The 20,546-nt window shown below is 42.6% G+C and overlaps 1 protein-coding gene across 1 annotated transcript in view; it reads right to left on the bottom strand.

The window, feature by feature from the left end:
• Positions 1-20,546, bottom strand: part of LOC149240779 (pentatricopeptide repeat-containing protein At5g10690-like) — a 202,923-nt gene that overhangs the window by 158,886 nt on the left and 23,491 nt on the right. Inside the window, exon 3 of the mRNA XM_089370311.1 lies at positions 20,362-20,439. Within this exon, the coding sequence (XP_089226437.1) occupies positions 20,362-20,439 (78 nt within the window). The remainder of the gene's footprint in view (positions 1-20,361; positions 20,440-20,546) is intronic.

Raw genomic sequence — 20,546 nt, 5'->3', positions numbered from 1 at the left:
TATTACTGCCTATACTATATCAGTATTGCGTATACATAACAGCCTTGAGTTATTACTGTGTATACTATATCAGTCTCTGCGTATACGTAACAGCGTATATGTTAATGCCATGACTGCGTTATTACTACGTATACTATATGAGTGTCTGCGTATACATAACAGCGTATATGTTAATGCCATGACTGCGTATGATTACAGCGTTTAGGGCCACATGGTTGTAGCGTAATGGTGACACCTTCACACTGCGTTTGGCAGCTACAAGTCTCCTTTTAACTGTGGCTTCTTCTCTTCCATATGACAACGGAGCAGATCACGCTGACTGTGAATGAGAACTGCGTGTAAGGTTGCTAGGACAGCAGATAAGTTAATGGTTGTCTGGACAGCGGATTGACTGTGGCTCCTTCATGCATGCCTGCAGTTATCTTACCTGACTGCGGCCTTCTCTTTATTACTGCGGCCACCATCTATGCCTCCCGGATTATGACTGCAACTCTTTTTACTACAGCTACTCTTGACTGCGTTTAGAACATCTATAGCTAGGGCATCCAACGTATTCTTTTGTGTCTTCTCCTTCTCCAAAAACCCAAGATGTGGAGAGGAGGAGATCACATGAAGAATGTGTGTGTAAATGACTTCAAGTCCACACTTCTTTATACTAAAAACGTAGATGATGAATAGACATGTCTATTGGGCTTTTGAGCCTACGTAAGATGCTAGCCGACTTAACAATTTGTCCATAACATAAATAAATTCATAACTTCATAAATACTTATTGGAATCGGATGATCTTTAGATCAATCCTACACCTCTCGATGAGAGGGATCCAATAAAAATATCAGCTGCCATAAATAAGATGACCCACATGGAGTTTGGCCCTAGTTGCCAATTTTAACACTCCCTCTCAACTAGGGAGAACTCCATCCGTTGATCCATATGTCCGGCTGTACTATCTCTGCCATCAGTACCCTGCACTGCTCTGCTCTGCTCAGCTCTTCTCAGCTTTGCTGGCTCTGCTCAGCTCTGTTGGCTCTGCTCTGCTATGCTCAACTCTGTTGGCTCTGCTATGCTCTGCTCAACTCTGCTGACTCGGCTCTGCTCTGCTCAGCTCTGCTGGCTCTGCTCAGCTCAGCTTGGCTCTGCTAAACCATGAAGGAGAAGAATTGATCGAGAATGTCTCATACCATTCTCCACTAAGCCGAAGTCAGTCTTATAGTGCGTACCACTGGTCCCAGACCAGTCTCAACCAACCCAAAGTCAGCGTCATAGGGGGTACCACTCCTACCGCTAGTCCCAAACCAGTATCATCAATCTCAGAGTGTGTACCACTAGTCCCAGACTAGTCTCAACCGACCCGAAGTCAGCGACATAGTATGTACCATTTTCACTGGTCCCAAACCAGTCCTACACTGACCCGAAGTCAGCCTCAGAGTATGTACCATTGGTCCCAGACCAGTCTCAACCGACCCGAAGTCAGTGTCATAGTATGTACAACTCCTACAACTGGTCCCAAACCAGTATCATTGATCCCAGATCAATGAAGGTCATCCTAGCGTAGGGAGTACGGTAGATACAGTGATGCGTCCATCGGTACTACTATGGTCCCTATCTTCATTTCCCTGCTCATTTATCAGATAAGAGGTACTTCCCATGAGTCCCTGACTGCATGGGTAAGATGCCTCGATGGGAGAACTTAATCAATCCCGTCCTCGCAGGAGAACTAATCATCCTGCTATAATTGTCATGGAGAACACATCATCCAGACCTCACAGGAGAACTAATCATCCTGCTACATTTTTTCATGGAGAACACATCATCCAGACCTCACAGCAGAACTAATCATCCTGCTACATTTTGTCATGGAGAACACATCATCCAGACTTCACAGGAGAACTAATCATCCTACTACATTTTGTCATGGAGAACACATCATCCAGGCCTCACAGGAGAACTAATCATCCTGCTACACAGGAGAGTGAATCATCCTGTCCCACAAGAGAGCGAATCATCTTGTTCCAGTTCGCACCACCAAGGGAGGGTGAGTCACCCTGTGGTTGTATGTTGCTCCAATAAGAACCGCAAGCCCCCAGAGCTGCCAGAGCTCAATGTATACAACATGCAGGACCCTTTTACAAGGCTCTCTCGACGACTCCAAGTCGTTCGGAAAAATCACAAATTTGATCTTTCCCCGAGGCTCTGACAAAGTGTAGTGACCTGTACATCATCTCAGTGCAATGGAGCCTCCTTGCTCATCGACTTACCATATCCAAGATAAGGCAGTATCTGATGTCTATCTGTTGGAGCAATCATTGAATACGGGATTCCTCAATAATCGAATCCCACCTCTGGTTGTCACAGAGAATCACAGTGGTATTCATCATGTGTACTCACTGAAGAGTTTCCACAACTTACGAGGTCATACTCGTAGTTATGTATCCGGTCTCGACGGTACTTATAACAACCGACTTCTGCTTCCTGCTCATCCATGATACCGAAGTAGAATCCAAAAAGAACCAGCACTAAAAAGTGCTCTAGTGATTCTCCACACTGCCTGCCCTAGTCAGCGTTCGAATAATCATGCAATTTTCATATTTCAGACAGTGCATCTCAATCCATGAAAGATTGTGCCTCGAAGATATCTCAGAAGATTCTTGGCACCCATCTAGTGAGGCTCAACCAAATATGAGCTCACCATGCTAACTACAAAACATATGTCCGGAATCCAACTCCCTCTTACTTCTGCAACTGAAAGGGTCTGCACTTGTTAGAAATAGTCCGTCCCCATAAAGTGCCGGTATGAGAGGTCTATCATTCACAACCTTCGGGTAATGGTTTTGTCTAGTTTCACTCCTAGTGAATCTCAACTTCATCAAACAGCTATCAATCCTTTCATACTACGCCCGGGGTGTTTTGCTTCAAGCCATAGAGGGCTTTCTTCCACCTATATACATGAGATTCCCGATCATGAATCTCAAAACTCCTCGGGTTGTTCCAAACCTGTGGACCTGCTGCATGAGGGGAATGGTCCCCTTTTAAGATTTTCCTTTGGTAAATTTCAAACATGTACCCTCATGTTCTTTTTGAATTCAGGCATCCCTGTCACCATCCGATTCACAGACCTCCGGTGATGTGTCAATGGACATGGTCCCCAATGGACTTTCGGTAACTTGATACAACCCTAAACTCAAAAACATCTTTGAAAAATCTATTTTCAAATATGTACCTTTCCATCGATGGGTGCCACCCTGAAACCTTTGACTTCCATTTCCGAGATGGACATTAGGTTCTTCTTGCGATCAGGTATATAAAAGAGATTCTAAGGTTCCTTGCTTTCTTTGAAGAGTCGACCATTTCCTTGATGACCTGCATTACTTATCATTCCTCTGATCATTGAAGATGTCCCTGGAATGATTATTATCTTTATCAAGAGATATGCCCCTGTCCTTTGGACACTCCTTCACATGATGGCCGAACTTATTGCAACCAAGGCATCTGCCTTTCCTTCCACCCTTAGATCCATACTTCCCAATGAAGTGATCTTCACGAAGGCCATCAGAAACTTCCGTTGTGCCATACTGATAATATTCTCAGCTTCGACTTCACCCAGGGTGAATTTGAAGAGGGATGAGGAATCCTATTGATCCTTTTATCTTGTCCTAACTGCCTTTGGTGATTGCTCTTTCACTCTTGCTTGGGCATTGTCTTCACCTCAGCTCTGATACCATGTTAAGTTTAGATATGTTCTATGCTAGAGCAATTTATTTTAATTTTCCAATATCTTTTCTAGATTAGCAATCACATTAGCATTAAAGTAAACTGCAGATAGAACATAAATATAAATTGCAGAAGACAAGAGGACACGATGTGGCGCCAGCGAGGGACAAACCCCAATGTGGGGAAACCCTTGATCAATTCTTCTTTTATGTTCTTCAAAGTTCAACAGAGAAAGCGAGAGAGATAGTACATTTACAATATATGTCCATACTTGACTTTTGATATCGCATGAGATCAGTTGAAGACATATTGCTTCAACTGATTCTCTAAGGTGACTCCTTCACCTATCTTAGTGTTGCATCTCGTCCATTTGCTGCACCTTACCGTGTAGCACCATCATTCTGCATCATGCATCATCATGCTGCTCATGATCACTATGATGCCCATACATCATGTTGTCCATAATCTCATACATCATGTTGCCCATGCATCATGTTTCCCATGATCTCATCTATCATGTTGCCCATTCATCATGCTGCCCATACATCATGCTACTCATGATCTCATACATCATGCTACCCATGAATCATGTTGCCCATAATTCATGCTGCCTATGATCTCATCTATCATGCTGCTACCCATGATCTCATCTATCATGCTGCCCAGATCATGATAATGCTGCTGAAGGATTTCATAGATCCTCTTTGCCACAGGAATGCGTTGATGATACATAAGCCAAGGATCTCCTCATTGAATCCTTGTCTCATCATTGAGTCATAGCAAGACAGTAATTTGCTTGACTGTGGCTCTCAGCAGCTTCATGCCTTTACTGTGGCTCCATGCATTGTTCATGCTGCGGCTTCATGCATTGACAGTGGCATTATGTTGTATTCTCCATGTGTATATCATGTATAGAGTCTCCATGTTGTGCTTATACCATGGTGCAGATATCAGTCACCTTTCACAACGGAAATGCCATGACTGCGTTATTACTGCCTCTACCATATCAGTACTGCGTATACATAACAGCGTTGAGTTATTACTGCATATACTATATCAGTCTCTGCGTATACATAACAGCGTATATGTTAATGCCATGACTGCATTATTACTGCGTATACTATATCAGTCTTTATGTATACATAACAGTGTATATGTTAATGCCATGACTGCGTATGATTACAGCGTTTAGGGCCACATGGCTATAGCTTAATGGTGACACCTTCACACTGCGTTTGGCAGCTACAGGTCTCCTTTTAACTGCGGCTTCTTCTCTTCCATATGACAATGGAGCAGATCACGCTGACTGTGAATGAGAACTGCGTGTAAAGTTGCTAGGACAGCAGATAAGTTAATGGTTGTTTGGACAGCAGATTGACTGTGGCTCCTTCATGCATGCCTACAGTTATCTTACCTGACTGCAGCGTTCTCTTTATTACTGCGGCCACCATCTATGCCTGTGGGATTATGACTGCGGCTCTTTCTACTACAGCTACTCTTGATTGCGTTTAGAACATCTACAGCTAGGGCATCCAACGTATTCTTTTGTGTCTTCTCCTTTTCCAAAATCCCAAGACGTAGAGAGGAGGAGATCACATGAAGAATGTGTGTGTAAATGACTTCAAGTCCACACTTATTTATACTAAAAACGTAGATGATGAATAGACATGTCTATTGGGCTTCTGAGCCTATGTAAGATGCTGGCCCACTTAACAATTTTGTCCATAACATAAATAAATTCATAACTTCATAAATACTTATTGGAATCGGATGATCTTTAGATCAATCCTACACCTCTTGATGAGAGGGATCCAATAAAATTATCAGCTGCCATAGATAAGATGACACACATGGAGTTTGGCCCCAGTTGCCAATCTTAACAGATATCTATGGACCCATGTCCACAAAAGCTCTTAGTGGTGCTAAATATTTCATCACCTTCATTGATGACCATTCCAAAAAGTCTTGGATCTACTTTCTGAAAACCAAGGATGAGGTTTTTGGTCGATTCAAAGAGTTTAAGGCTATAGTTGAGAATCTCACAAGAAAGAAGATAAAGATATTGCGCTCAAACAATGGTAGAGAATACATCGACAAGGACTTCACCGATTTTTGCGCAAGGGAAGGCATCAGAAGAGAGTGGACAACCCCCAATAATCTGGAGCAGAATGGAATAACAGAAAGGAAGAACTGGACTATTGTTGAAGCAGCCAGGGCAATATTGTATGATCATGATATGCCCAAGTTTCTATGGGCAGAAGCATGCAACACGGCAGTGTATATGCAGAACATGACTCCTCACAGGGCATTAGGTAAGATTACTCCGGAGAGTATCTTCACCGGTAAGAAGCCTGAGGTGAGTAATTTCAGGATATTTGGGAGTTTTCCATACTGTCGTGTACCCGAAGAGAAGAGGAAGAAATTGGATCAGACTGTAGAGAAAGGATATCTTGTAGGATATAGCAAGAATGCTAAGGCATATAGAATCTATCTTCCAGGGAATAGGAAGATCGTAATTCAACGGGATGTGAAGTTCATGGAGGATAGAGCCTTCAAAAAATCCCGAGAAATGCCTTCTGAAGAGCAGTCAAAGGATGATCTGTTGGTACAACCACTTCAACCAGCAGAAACTAGCGCTAGTATTTCTCCTAAAGACAAAACTCCAGAGGTGGAGCCTCAGGAAGAGGAGCAGATAGATATACCCACTACTAGTGGTAGAGCAAGCGGGGAACTTCGACAGATACTACAAGATGCAGAGGATTTTGTCGAGGTGCCTGGGAATGAGAAATGGGAGTGTAGAGAGCCAGACAGATACCAAGCCTTGGTGGCTCACGTTGGAGAACCCTCCAGTTTTCAGGAGGCCATTCAGCATCAAGTATGGGTAGATGCTATGGTGGAGGAATACAGTTCCATAATGGTCAATGATGTCTGGGAAGTGGTACCAAGGCCTCAGGACAGGTCAGTTGTAGGGTTGAGATGGCTCTACAAAGTCAAATACACTACAGATGGCAATGTAGAAAAATACAAAGCCAGGTTTGTGGCTAAGGAGTTTGCTCAAAAGGAAGGGATAGACTACGAAGAAAACTTCGCCCCAGTAGCTAGGTATACTTCTATTAGATCCGTGATAACCCTTGCAGTTCAGACAGGGTGGGAGATTCACCAGATAAATGTCAAGACAATGTTCTTGAACGGGGTGATAGAAGAAGTATGCATTGAACAACCAGAAGGTTTTGCATGGGCTTAAACAAGGACCTAAAGCATGGTACAATCAAATTGATGGCTACTTGCAAAGATGGGATTCTTCAAGAGTGACGCAGATCCTAACCTCTATTATCTGCTTGTAGAGAATGAGCCTCTAATCTTGGTTTTATATGTGGATGATCTCTTTCTGACAAGATCATCCAAGCTCATCAAAGATTGTAAGGAGAACCTAGCCACAGAATTTGACATAAAGGATTTGGGACGGATGCATTACTTCCCAGGGTTGGAACTTTGGCAGCAGAAGGGTGAAAATTTCCTTGGGCACGGGAGATACGCTACAGAGATTTTGAAAAAGTTCAGAATGCAAGACTGTAGACTATGGCTACTCCAATGATCACCAACTGGAAGAAGATTGATGCATCAGAAGATAAAGAAATCAATCCCACCTTGTACAGGCATCTTATAGGGTCCCTGATGTATCTGGTTAATACCAGGTCAGACATTTGTTACACTATCAACACCCTCAGTCAGTTCATGGTAGAACCAAAGAGAGCGCACTGGGTAGCAGCCAAGCATATTCTTAGATATATACGAGGAACAGTCGAGCATGGACTGATGTACACCCAAGGCAATGACATCAGGTTGAGTGGGTTCACTGACGCAGATTGCGTTCGAAGTTCAGTAGATCGGAAAAGTACCACTAGGCACTGTTTTAGCATTGGATCAGGAATGACTTCCTGGTGTAGTAGGAAACAAAATCCATGGCTCTGAGCTCAACTAAAGTTGAATATATGGCAACTAGCATAGCTTCGTGCAAAGCCATATGGCTTAGGAAATTGCTTGTGAATCTATTCAGGAGAAAGATGGAAGCGACCAGTATTTTGTGTGTTAATCAAAGTTGCATCAAGCTCTCTGAGAATCCAGTCTTTCATGATCAGTCGAAGCACATTGATATCAGGTGTCACTTTATTAGAGATTGTGTCCAACGAGGGGCAGTACACTCGAGGTACACCCCAATAGGAGAATAGGTGGCAGACATTCTCACCAAGGCCCTAGGAAGAACAAAGTTTGTTTACTTCCGGGAGAAGATGGGGATGGTGAAGAACCTGTTTCAGTAGCAGAAGCAAATAGTATAAGGAGTTGCAATGCAGCAGTTAGCAATGACAGTGCTATGAGCAGCATCATGCAGCATATTCAGAGGGAGTTGTGGTACAGATGTAGCCCTGACAGTTACACTGTCATGGGCAGCCGTACAGGTTGCAGCAACGCAGCGGATGAGGGGCAGTTCATTGAGCATCAATAGCGCAGAGGACCAATGTCGTGGATTAGTGTGATGCTTCTATTGGGGAGTATTGTTAGGGCACATTCCTCGCTAAGAGAGAGTGTTGATTTTGGGTAGCATCAGATGTGCTCTAGCTCCGAAATATTGTGCAGGGGCTAGAACACATGAGATCTCCAAGACCCAGAAATCATTTGGAGAAATTCCACCGAGATGAGAAATTATTAAAATAATTAATATTTTTAATGGGTTCCTAAGTCTAAACTTAGGAAAATAAAAATATTAATGGGTATTAATACAGGTATGGGTGAGAAGCTTCTAAGACACGAGGATCAAGTCTGTTTTAATCTTATCTGTTGATTAGAGACTTAATCTCGGTCGTTGATTCATCAACAGGAAAAGTATAAGAGAAGACTTGAGAGTCATTTGGAGACATACTGGGCAAATACTCAGTACCCCGAGGGAAATCGATTCTCAAGGAGAAGGAGTTCATTTTCAGAAGGAGAGTTGCAGTGTGGAAGAAGAGGAGGGCATCAACAACAGTCAGTGACTAAGGAGGAGGTGACGTAGGGCATTCGAGAGACAGCGCATAGGGAAGAGCAGGCAGAAAACACCATTGGAGACACAGTCATCACACAGACTGACGCAGACTAACACAGAAGTGACGCGGAGGAGGGTGAAGGGTCTCCAAGGTGTCAAAACTTCTCTAGGAAGAGGAGAAACTTTGTCTCAGGTGTTTTCTCTTAGTAGTCTTAGTTTCTCTGTGAAATCGTTCCTTGTAAAGCGATTGTTGCTTAAGATTAATAAAACCCTCATCTGCTACACCGGTTCTCCCACACTGGGTTTTTCCGGGGACAATTGTCCAAAAACAACTCTGTTGATGTGATTGATTCTTGTGCTTGTATATCACTGTTATTTTCTCTATGTAAATATGTGATAATTGCAGTAGAATTTATTTTAATGTTTACTTAAGGGTTTTCGTAAATAACTTATTGTGAGAAATAAGTAGGTGAAATAAATCAATTACTGTAGTAGAATTTTCTATTAGAAATTTTCATAGTAATGAACTCAGAGTAATCCAAGCTCTAAACTTTGAACTGAAATCCGAATTATTTAACTATAATATATCTAAGCTTCCTGTCTGAGGTCATCTGAAACATGTTCTCTGTAATTTGGTCCGAGTTCTGATTACTATAATTACCCACTAAAAATTGCAGAGGATCCGAATTCCTGAACTGTTCTTATGCGAAGATCTAGCAAGGTATATATAGTAGTTTGTCTGCATAATAAGCCGACATGAACTATGAAGAGATGTGTCCCTTTAACTGTGAACCGACATGAGTTCTAATTCTTACTTGAACTCGACATGAGGAGGAGGACTATGCTTGTCATTGGAGGGCTCTTTAGACATAGAAATAGACTCATATGCTTTTTACATATGCTCAAGAAAAGTCGTTCATACATGACATTAATTTTTAATGACAAATCCTAAGGCTCTCAATGGGAGCTAAAATCAAATCACTTGCTCATGAAATGCATGAAGCAAGGCTTACAAAAATAATTTTAGCTCCATCACATCATTACAATTACATGTCATTATGAAGACCGAACCTAGTTACACTTTTCAACAGTGTGGTGGGGACATTCTTGATGATTGGTTGGATTAGTATTTCTATTGTCCCCTTCTCATATGATGTTGAACTGGTTAGATGGATATCTTGTGGTTATGCATTTTGCCTTGGTGGGAATTTCCCTAGGTAATATGACTTGATATTGTAACATTTGTTGGATGTCACCTAGGTGAAAGTTGAAACATGTTTGACAATGTTGTTGATTTTTGTGTGGTCTTCTTAACTGATAATTATCTTTGATGATTATGGTCTTTTTCACATTCTTATTCATTGATTCCATCACTCAATAATTACACAAAAGACATCAAACATATAGCAAATAAGACAATAGGATCATAAAGAGACAGCCACACAGAACGTGCGATATTACATCAAAGTCAACGCAACAAAGAATTCATCAAAGTCAACTAACCAGCAAGATGGTCATCCACCAAAGAAGTTCTGCAACAAGGTCAAGAAACATTCTCTAGGACAGCAATAGAACTCGCACCATACCATAGAGTTATACCACAGAGACACGACCTCAATCTCAGCCTTCAAACTCACAGTGTTGCATGTTGATTTCTGGTAGCATCGGATGTGCTCTAAGTCTCAAATTTTGCAGGGAGGCTTGGGCGCATTTATTCCAAAGAACCCAAAAATCGGTTTGGAAATTCCAACCAGAAACAGTTTTATTAAAATAATTAATTATTTTTTATGGGACACTGAGTCTAAACTTAGGAAAATAAAATAAGTAAAGGGTATTAATATAAATTATGGGTGTAACTTCTAGAAGAAGACAAGGATCAAGTAGAAATGATCTTAGCCATTGATTAGCTTCTAATCTGGGCCATTGAATGTCAACATGGAGATTATTTAAGGAGGGTTGAGGGTCATTTGGAAAGACACACAGAGTGAGTTTAGAAGTTAGATTTTCTGAAGCACCACAGCTGTTGGGAGAATATCGATAGTGAGCTTGTGTAGTGAGGGGCAGGGACAGTTGGGTTGGAGTATCTTCTCCAGAGCCCAAGACATGTAGCAGAGAGGCAAAGAGACACCAGAAAAAGGCAATGCAGGACCCAAGAGGGGTTGACACTAAGCCAGAAGTGCTCACGCAGAAGCAGCACAATTCTCCAAGAAGAAGTCTGAATTTGCTGAGGGAGCTGACATTTCTGAGCTGGGAGGGCTAGAAACTGCTCCAGAAGGCAAATCAATTCCCAGTTGAGCTGACGTAGGGCTTTAAAGGCTGACGCAAGGCCCACACATGGGCAACGCAGAAGTAGTCGGGGAACTCACAGTTTCACTGCCGGAACTTGCTGAGTAGCGTGAGGTAATCTCACAAATTTCTTCTGCTTGTTTATTTCTCTGTAATAGGATTGTTAGGAGGGCATCCAGAGTTGTATTCAAAAAATTACTGCATAATAATAAAAACCCTCAGAGCTGCTGCACCGGTTTTCCACATTGGGTTTTTCCAAGGACATTTGTCCAGAAATAACTGTGTCACTTGTGTGTATCTTTTTCTATTGTTATGTTCTTGTTTTCGCATATAATTTAATTGGTGTAGGCCGCAATGTATATATTTTGATGTTTGCAGTAGGAAACTGCAAATAACTTGGTTATGTAAATCTAACAAGTAGGAGAAATATCATCAGTGCTGCAGTAGGAATTCTCGGCTTTAAGGAATTTTCACATTGTATCAGAGCTAGTGTACTATCAACCAAGAACAATGCCTAGTCTTGGAGGGAGTCTTTTGACACATAATAAATTTCTTTGACTTGATACATGATGCCCAATAGGGTCTTTACATATGACAATGACTTCTTTGACTTCTTCATGACAAATCCCTAAAAGCATACAACGGGTGCTTGACCTATAAATAAAATGACCTAGAGCATGAAACCCATTCTACAAAATAACAATAATAAATTTTCTTTTTATTTTTACATCAAATCCATAAAATGAAGATTACATAAGTCATTATGAAGACCAGACCTAGTTACACATTTCAACAACACCTACTTGGGCCAATGCGCTTCTCTAAAGGGCCTAGGTACCTATAGAGTGGTTGCCCAAGACCTAGGTTTCTAAACCACTTGACAAAAAACAACAAGGATTCTAGTGAAACTAGCCATCCATTAGAGACTAAGATCAATAATGCATCTAAGTGAACCAAAATTGAATGCTAAGTGTATATTAATACTTCAAACAAGGATCCCCTTCCAAAATCAGGACCAAGATCTCGCAAAAGTGTTTTCTCCCTAGGTAGGGGTGGCTAATGGTCAACCCTATTAGGTGCTTCCAACCCTTAGGGGAAGTAACAATTATTTGTTCGACCCTTCAATTGATAGGTATTAGTGAATAATAATGCGGTAAAGGAGGGGAGAATACTGCATGGCCAAGTGCCATGGTCTAAGGGACCAACTAATGGGGGTTTCCACATCCTAAGTGTATAGATGTGAGGAGGGACCATTCATGGACGCATGAGTTGTGAAAATTCAAAATCCCCAAATCACTATTGCCACAATTGATTATATTTCTCCTATTCAATCACGTTATTTATAGTATTATACGATAAACATCGAAATAAATACAACTGCAGCCTTCACAACTTAAATAATATGCGGAAACAAGAACTGAGCAAGAAAGAAATAGCACACACAAGTGACATCATTGTTTTTGGACAAACGTCCCCAGAAAAACCCAATGTGGGAAAACCGATGTAGCAGCTGAGGGTTTGTATTATTAAGTAGTAGTTTTCTTAATACGATTCTTCAGAAGCCCAAACTAGAAATCCTATATAGAGATCTAACTGGGCAAAAAAATAGTGAGATGATCTCACCTTGTCACTGAAACATCTGGCACTGATCTGTGTTGGAGATGAGCCTCTGCATTGCCTTTCTGCAGTCTTTGCATAGTATTGTGTCACACCCATGCAGTCACTGTTGTTGCCAGTTGGGACTATGTTGCACCTCCTCTCTATCCTCTGCTAGCTGGAAACTTCAGCCCTTTGGCCTCCCGGTCTCACACCCCGACTCCGTCACTAGATCCCGACAGTTCCTCAAGAGAATTTTGAACTCCCTCTGAAGCTCTGTGCTGCCACAGCGTAGCTCTGCATGGTCCTGCATCAACCCCTCTGGACGTCTTTCTGCCTTCTTTGCTTTGTACTCTCCAGATCAGGAAAACTTCCTCCGGAAACTATCTTTGCCCCTCACTACAAGAAATCTCTTTGATCTCCTTCTCCGACAACTATTGTGCTACTCTCTTGAGAAAATCGATCTCTAATCTCTCACACGATGTATTTTTCAAATGCCCTTCAAAGTCCTTCCTATAATCTTCCAGTTGAGTAATCAACGGCCCATACTGGATTCTAATCAATGGCTCGGATCATATTGACTCGATCTTCGTCTTCTTCTAGAAAATTCACACCTAGTTTCATTAATAGCCTTTAATTATTTTAATTTGTTAAGCTTAGACTTAGGCACCCATTAAAAATAATTAATTATTTTAATAAAACTGTCTCCGGGTGGAATTTCCCAAAACGATTTTTGGGTATTCTGGAATACATGTGTCCTAGCCTCCCTACAAATTTTGACGCTTAGAACACATCCGATGCCACCAGAAATCAACACTCCCTCTTAGTGAGGAATGTGCTCTAGTAATGCAACCCGCTGAAGCATCACCCTGACTCTGTAACATCTCCCTCTGCACTGTTGATGTCTAACATCTCTGCCCACCAACTACTACAAAAATGTTGCATTTGTGTTGATGCTAGCCCAGCCAAGGCCAACGTTGATTCTGCACTGCAACTCTCTCCAACTATTGTTGTTGCTACAACAACAACGGAAAAGCATCCAAAATATTGATCAGATGTTCAGCATGATGCATCTGTTGTTGGAGTTTTTACTGCTGCTAGTCTCTGCGTTGATCCTCTGAAGCCTCTGCGTTGTTGCTGACTCTGCACTGTGCCAACTGCACTATTGCCAACTCTGCTCTGCGTTGCTCAGTCTTTGGCGCTCCTAGCCACTGCAACTATCACTCCGGCACTCCTCTGCACCAACTGACATTGGTCCATCCTGCTACTTCTGATATGGGTTCCTGTAGCAAGGTATTGATCCAAGAGGTGGACTCCTCAAGGACCCTGCCCATCTGCAGTTCTTTTGAACTACAATACTAGATCACCCCACCTCTCCCCTGGAGATATTTGGGCAATCATGGCAAACTCTTCCTCCTTGATCTTAGCAGCTGCAGCCTGCGGATCATGTTTCTCATCCTTGTCCTCCTTCTTGAGAGGACACTATGTAGCGTAGTGACCAAATTCACCACGCCAAAAACATTTGATCTTTGAGACGTCCTTCTTCTGCCTTCGCTGCACTTGTTGCCCCTTTGATGCAAGGGTTGCATTCTCTTCCTCCTCCTTGGGTTTCGTCCCACTACTGCTGCTGCTATCAAGCTTACACTTGACTAAGTCTCGTCTCATCTCTTCCTGCTTAAGAGCAACCCACATCCCTTCCCAATCCGACAATATCTCTTTACCCAAGAGACTCTAGACAAACACTTTCCATTCTTCTGAGACTGAATTCAGGGCCAACCTCACCATCTAGGTGGGCTGAGGGGTTGATCCTACAGCTACCAATGAGTCTCGGACCTCTTAAAGCTTCAATAGGAACGGATCAATGCATTCCCCCTTTTGCATCCTCGTGGATCTCATTTTCTCCTCCAAGTATATCTTTCGTTGCTCGGAAGATCCCTGATACAACATAGCTAAGGCATCCCACATCTCCTTGGCAGTCCCTTTGCCAGCAATGTGACATACAACATGATCCCTCACTCCATTGAGGATCAACCGCTTTGCCTTCGCCAAATCAGCCTTGAAATTCTCGAGTGGATCTAGATCTCCAGCTTCAACTACCACACTATCGACATAGCGTTTGAGATTATGCTCATCCAGAAGGTAGGATATCCTAGCCTGATCAGAACTTAAACAAGAACGCAACAACTTATAGATATACTCATAAAAACAAAGATGCAACTGAAAAACACTTCATTTCATTACTAGAAAAATATTGAACTATGCTTACAAATAGAATGGAAATAAGATAGCTCAGGTGATGGTAGCTTATCTCTGAGGAGAGATGTGGCGGCTACATGCCTCTGAATTGAGTTACAATGAGGCTCAAGGGCCTTTTTATTATTGAACAATAAGAGAAAAAACTAAACAACCAAAACCCTAACCCGAAGAGATGTAACACCAAGAGTTTATGGGCCCCGTCGAGGTTAGTTGGGCAACCAGCTTCCCGGGGTCGTAACTTGGTCATATTCTCTCCGTTTAATGCATATGATACCTCGTTGGAAAGATCTCTCCGAGAACTACAACTGTCGGCGCAATTACGTTAGTAATCGCCAGAGGAATTTTGCCAAAAAATGTCGTTTAGGGCCTCAAAAATTCTTCAAAAGTTTAGGACTCAAAAAACTGCCAAAACTAGTAAACTGTGCTACAATTAAGGAAACTGAAAAACTGAAAGAAACAATGGTGAGGGTCCAAGTGGAATAGGCGGGTGGCCACCAATATCCACCTGCATCAGTCCTCCCCCCTTAGGAAGCAATGGTCCCCATTGCGTTGGGTTCCTCCGTGAGATGAGGAAACTTATGCTGAATTTGGTCCCTGGTGAGCCATTTGCCTTGGTGAAGGAGTTGACCTGCTTTGACAACTCGATATAGTTGTATCCTCTATTGTCGAGTGTTCTTGATCTGTGTGTCCATGATTTGATCAGTTGTGGCCTGTTCCATGCAGTCTAGGTTGAGCTCTGTTGGTGTGAGTTGTTCTGCAATGTCAGATGTGTCCAACAATGGTGGAAAGTATGGTCGAAGGCGATCTACATTGAACACTGGGTGCAGACCAAGGAACAGTGGGATGTTGAGCTTGAAGGCATTGTCCCCGACGGCCTTGGTGATGGTGTATGGCCCATATCAGAGCGAGCGAAGCTTGCAGTGGGGTCTAGCAAGGTGCTCCTTCTGCAAATGTAGCCAAACTTTGTCGCCCACCTGGAATTTGTGCGGCACTCAATGTTGATCATGGTGCTACTTGTACTTAGCATTGGATCTATCCAATATATCATGGACCTGTTGGCGGATTTGTTGAATGCGTTGAATAAAGTTGTTAGCCCTTTCAGCTTCAGACTAGACGTCAGCCGAATCTACCTAAGTGGCTGCAAATGGTATGGCCACATCAATGGGGCATAATGGTTGAAATCCCAACCCTACTTGAAAGGGGTTGTGGCCTGTTGAGCTGTGGAGAGCTATGTTGTTGTTATGTTGGACATAAGGCAAACTTTCATCCCATGTGCGTGGATGCTTCGAGTTGTACATGCACAGAATGTGTACGATCATCCTGTTGACAACCTCTATTTGGCCATCAGTTTGGGGATGGAAAGCCATGGACTTAGTGAGTTTTGTATCCAGCATCAACCAGAGACTTGACCAAAATGCACTCAGGAATCTACTGTCCCAATCTGAGATAATGGACTGTGGGATCCCAAAGTGTACCCACACTCACTTAAAGAAGAGCTTAGCAATGGCCTCTGTTGTGATACTCTTCTTGCAGGCCGCCATGATGGCCATCTTAAAGAATCTGTCAACGACCACAAAAACGCAATCAGTGTTGTGCTTAGTAGAAGGAAGGCCCAACATATAATCCATGGAGATAGATTCCCAAGGCCGACTAAGAGTAGGTAGAGGAATATACAGGCCTTGCTTCTTGATGGTTGGTTTGGCAATGACGCAAGCGGTGCAGGATCTAATGTACTTCCCAACATTTTGACGAAGTTTCGGCCAATAAAAATACTTCTACAATACCGCCACGGTTTTCTCTACTCCGAAATGTCCAACAACCCGACTATAGTGTGCCTCCCAAATCATCTTGGCACGCTCACTTGAAGGAACACGTGTCCCAAGTGGCACAACAGTGCATCCTGAAGTTGAAAATTTGGAATTTTCTTCCTTTCCAGGAGTGTCTGGTATATGCTGCCGAATTTTGGATTGCTCTTGTAAAGATGCAGCCACCCCGATGTCTCGCGCCCACAAGAATCGAGCACAGTGATTAGCGCCATGACCGGTGGTCGGCTGAGGCAATCAATGACATTATTTAGGTTGCCCTTCTTATACTTAATGTTCAAATGGAGTTGTTGCAGATAAGTGGACCATTTCTGATGACAATCATTCTGCAACTTCCCTTGCATTTGTATGAACTGTAGAGGTCGGTGGTCTATGTGGATGACCGTTTCCTTCCCCATAATGTAATGCTTGAATACATTTCTTTGTCGTAAGTGGGGTACTATCAGACTGTGTTTGAAAGTGTCTCACTGTGGTAAGCCAATTGATGCCCATGTTGAGTAAGAACTGCACCAATAGCATAGTCGGAAGCATCTATCTTAATCTCAAATGGTTGTTGCGGGTCTGGTAATGTGAGCACTGGTGCAGAACAGAGGCAATTCTTCAACTCGGAGAATGCTCGCTGCTAGGTTTCCGACCAAAAGAATTTGGCTTTTGCTCCACCCTTGGTGACTTGACTTAAAAGCCAAGCGATATGAGAGAACCCCAACACGAACCTACGGTAGAAATTGGCAAGACCCAAAAAGTTGCAGAGCTCTGTTAGAGTGGTTGGGGCTGGCCAATCTCGAATGATTTGTATCTTGGATGGGTCCACATGTACACCCTGATCATTAATGATGTACCCCAGATATTGAACCTAGGTCAGGCCAAAGGTACATTTCTCCAAGTTAGCACACAGCTTGTGTTATCGAAGGGTTTGAAGGACCTGTTGAATATGGTGGAGGTGCTCTTCCCAACTTTGGCTGAAGATCAAGATGTCATCTAAATACACCACCACGAATGCATTGGTGAAGGGCCGCAAGATGTCATCCATCAATCTCATGAAGGTTGCAAGGGCATTCGTCAATCCAAACGGCATGACCAACCATTAAAAAAGGCCCTCCTTGGATTTGAAGGCAGTCTTCCACACATTAGATGGTTCGATAGGCACCTAGTGATAACCTGATTTCAAGTCAATCTTGCTAAAATATTTGGCCCCCTTGAGTTGGTCCAGAAGGTCATCAATCCGCGGGATTGGGTACCTATTCCGGACAGTGATCTTGTTCAGTGCCCGATAGTCAATACAGAGCCTCCAAGTCCCATCCTTTTTCTGTACCAATACAATCGTTCTCCTACAGGGTGATGAGCTTGGACTGATGTGCCCTTTCTGCAATAGTTCCTGAATCTACCTCTTGATCTCATTATTCTCTAGAACAGAGCATTGATAGATCGGTCCTTTGGGCAGCAGCGCGCCTGGGGTTAGATCGATGTAGTGCTTGACCTGACAGTGTAGAGGTACCCTTATTGGTGAGGCGAAAAATGTCCCTGTACTCCTCCACAACCTTGTCCATCTGTCGTTATTGTGCAAAGGAGCCCTGCTTGGAAGCTGTGGCCACAACCTTCTTCTTGCCTTTGGGGTGAATCATAAAGAAAACGAATTTCCTAGTCTGGGAAATGATATTATTGCATTGCTTTGTGGTGATCAAAGAGATGGCGGTAGGCGGGGCTACCTCCAGTATTCTGTACAACTTATTAGCCAAAGTAATAATCACAGAGCAAAGTCTAGACACATATTCAACATGTCGCTTCCACAAGTATGGTTTTCCTAACAATACATCAGAAACATCAAGAGCAACATCACACAATACCTCATCTTTGAAGAGCTTGATGCTATAGGGAAGGCGACACTATTCGCTGACGCGAAGATCTCGTCCTTAGTGAAGCCACCTGATGGTGTATGGTTGTGGATGTGTTGTAGTCTTTAGGCCCAGCCACTTCATGACTTTTGCTGAAATGGGGTTCTTTTGGCTCCCGCTGTCGATAATGAACTGCAACAAAGAACCCTTCACCCACATATGTGAGTGGAAGAGGCGTTTCCCCTCCTCTGGATCTTCAAGCTCAATTTTTTGGATCTTTGTGGTGGCCAGGGTGGCACTGGGCTCTACATCAATGATCTGCTTTCCTTTGTCAGTGCCCTTATCGGGTTTTAATTCAGAGTCGAAACTGGCGTCTGATTCGGAAGCCTTCAGCTCAGCCATCAATGACTGCTTGGCCCAGCACTCACCTGTATTGTGAGTGGAGCTCTTATGAAACTCACATCATTTTCCCGGATCCTTGTTTAGAAGCCTATCCTTTCTCCCTCAACCCTCCAATCCTCAACCCTTACCCCTGGTGGACCAAGTCCCTTGCTTAAAGAGCAAGCAAGTTCCATCCTTCGAAAAGTATTTTCAGGGTCACTTCTCACCTATCCATTGACATATACTTTACAAGTGATCCCTACATTACCGAGACTCCTCCCATCGGTGAAAGTTGGTAAAGAGCAGGGAGATTTAGCTATGGTGACAGTGGGCTAAACTTCCACCGTTGCCCTTAACCTAGCAGTTGCCCTCTTAGGAACCCCTTTAGATCCCCTGCTGGTTTGAGTGGCAACAAGTACCTTGGGTAAGCTTATTGAAATGCCACCTTTGAACCATAGACCTAGAATATCCTTTAGGTGACCTAAATTGGAAAGCCTCCCATGTGGTGAAATTCCACTAAAGAGAACAAGGAGGATTGTTGAGGTGACAGTGGCATCCACGTCATTGTTGTGCCCTAGTCTAGCTTTTGCTTTGTGAGGCATCTCACAAGACCTGCTATATTTCGAGGCAACAATGACTTTGGGCTTACAATGGTGATTTATGCTGCACTGAAAAGTATAAGTACCCCTGCTGACGGATGGGGTAACAATACCCTCAAGAAGAATTGTTGCATGAAAGTGACAACATCTACAGCCAGAATTGAGATAATATGATCCTAAAGGATTTTTGCATGCCTATACTGTCCCTACAACCTCGTGATCAGTCTATGACTTTCTTCAACATATAACATTGCAATAATTATCCTTTCTGCGCAAAGGGAAAGCCATTAGAAGGCCAGTGGTCATATAATATCCACACAGGAGTTAATCATTCACACCTTCTAATATGCTACTTGTTCTAATACCTAGTTATGTGCACAAAATTAGAAAGCAATGGATCAACTTCACCCTTGTTACTTTTATGTAATGTGAGATAAATAGAGATCTTGAATAAAATTTTGTAATTGTGTATTTTCAACTTGTGAAACATTTCAGTGGCATCATAAACGACATGATAAAGACAGACAGTTTCTTCTAGTAATTATTCAACCAACTAGGAATCTGTACTTCTATATGAATTTGGTACATTCTGACGTTTTAATTTTATTGAATTCTACCTTTCTGCTGTTTCAAATTTACTCAATCTAGAACTTTTAAAATTGGTTACCACAGGCGCATGAGTGCTGGTTGGTGCAATAGCTTTCCTAGTCATTACCAAAAAGCAGAAAATGCAACATCCCACTGATCGAAGGAAATTAATGTAAAGAAGCAGAACAGAAACAATTTACATTATATTTAAGAAAGGGTACTGAAAAGAGTTAATTTACACAAACCCGAAAAATAAATAAAAGGATTACCAGAAATGCACGATCACTCAAGGGTATGCCTTTTTTCAGCCTAATCAATTTGTCAAGAACTTGCTTTGCTAGAGCAACCTGCAAAATGAATTAAATATAACATATCGCTTCAGTTTATTTGTACTAGTTGAAGGGTTCCGAAGCCTTTGTACTGGTTTCTTTTTACAGTAGTTTATTTCTTTCTG

This window comes from Pinus tabuliformis, chromosome 8, assembly GCF_031772625.1.
Source record: "Pinus tabuliformis cultivar Carrire ecotype Pingquan chromosome 8, CPIR1, whole genome shotgun sequence".
NCBI classification, from domain to species: domain Eukaryota; kingdom Viridiplantae; phylum Streptophyta; class Pinopsida; order Pinales; family Pinaceae; genus Pinus; species Pinus tabuliformis.
The sequence above is the reverse complement of the archived record's forward strand: the minus strand, read 5'-3'. Positions and strand labels throughout refer to the sequence as shown.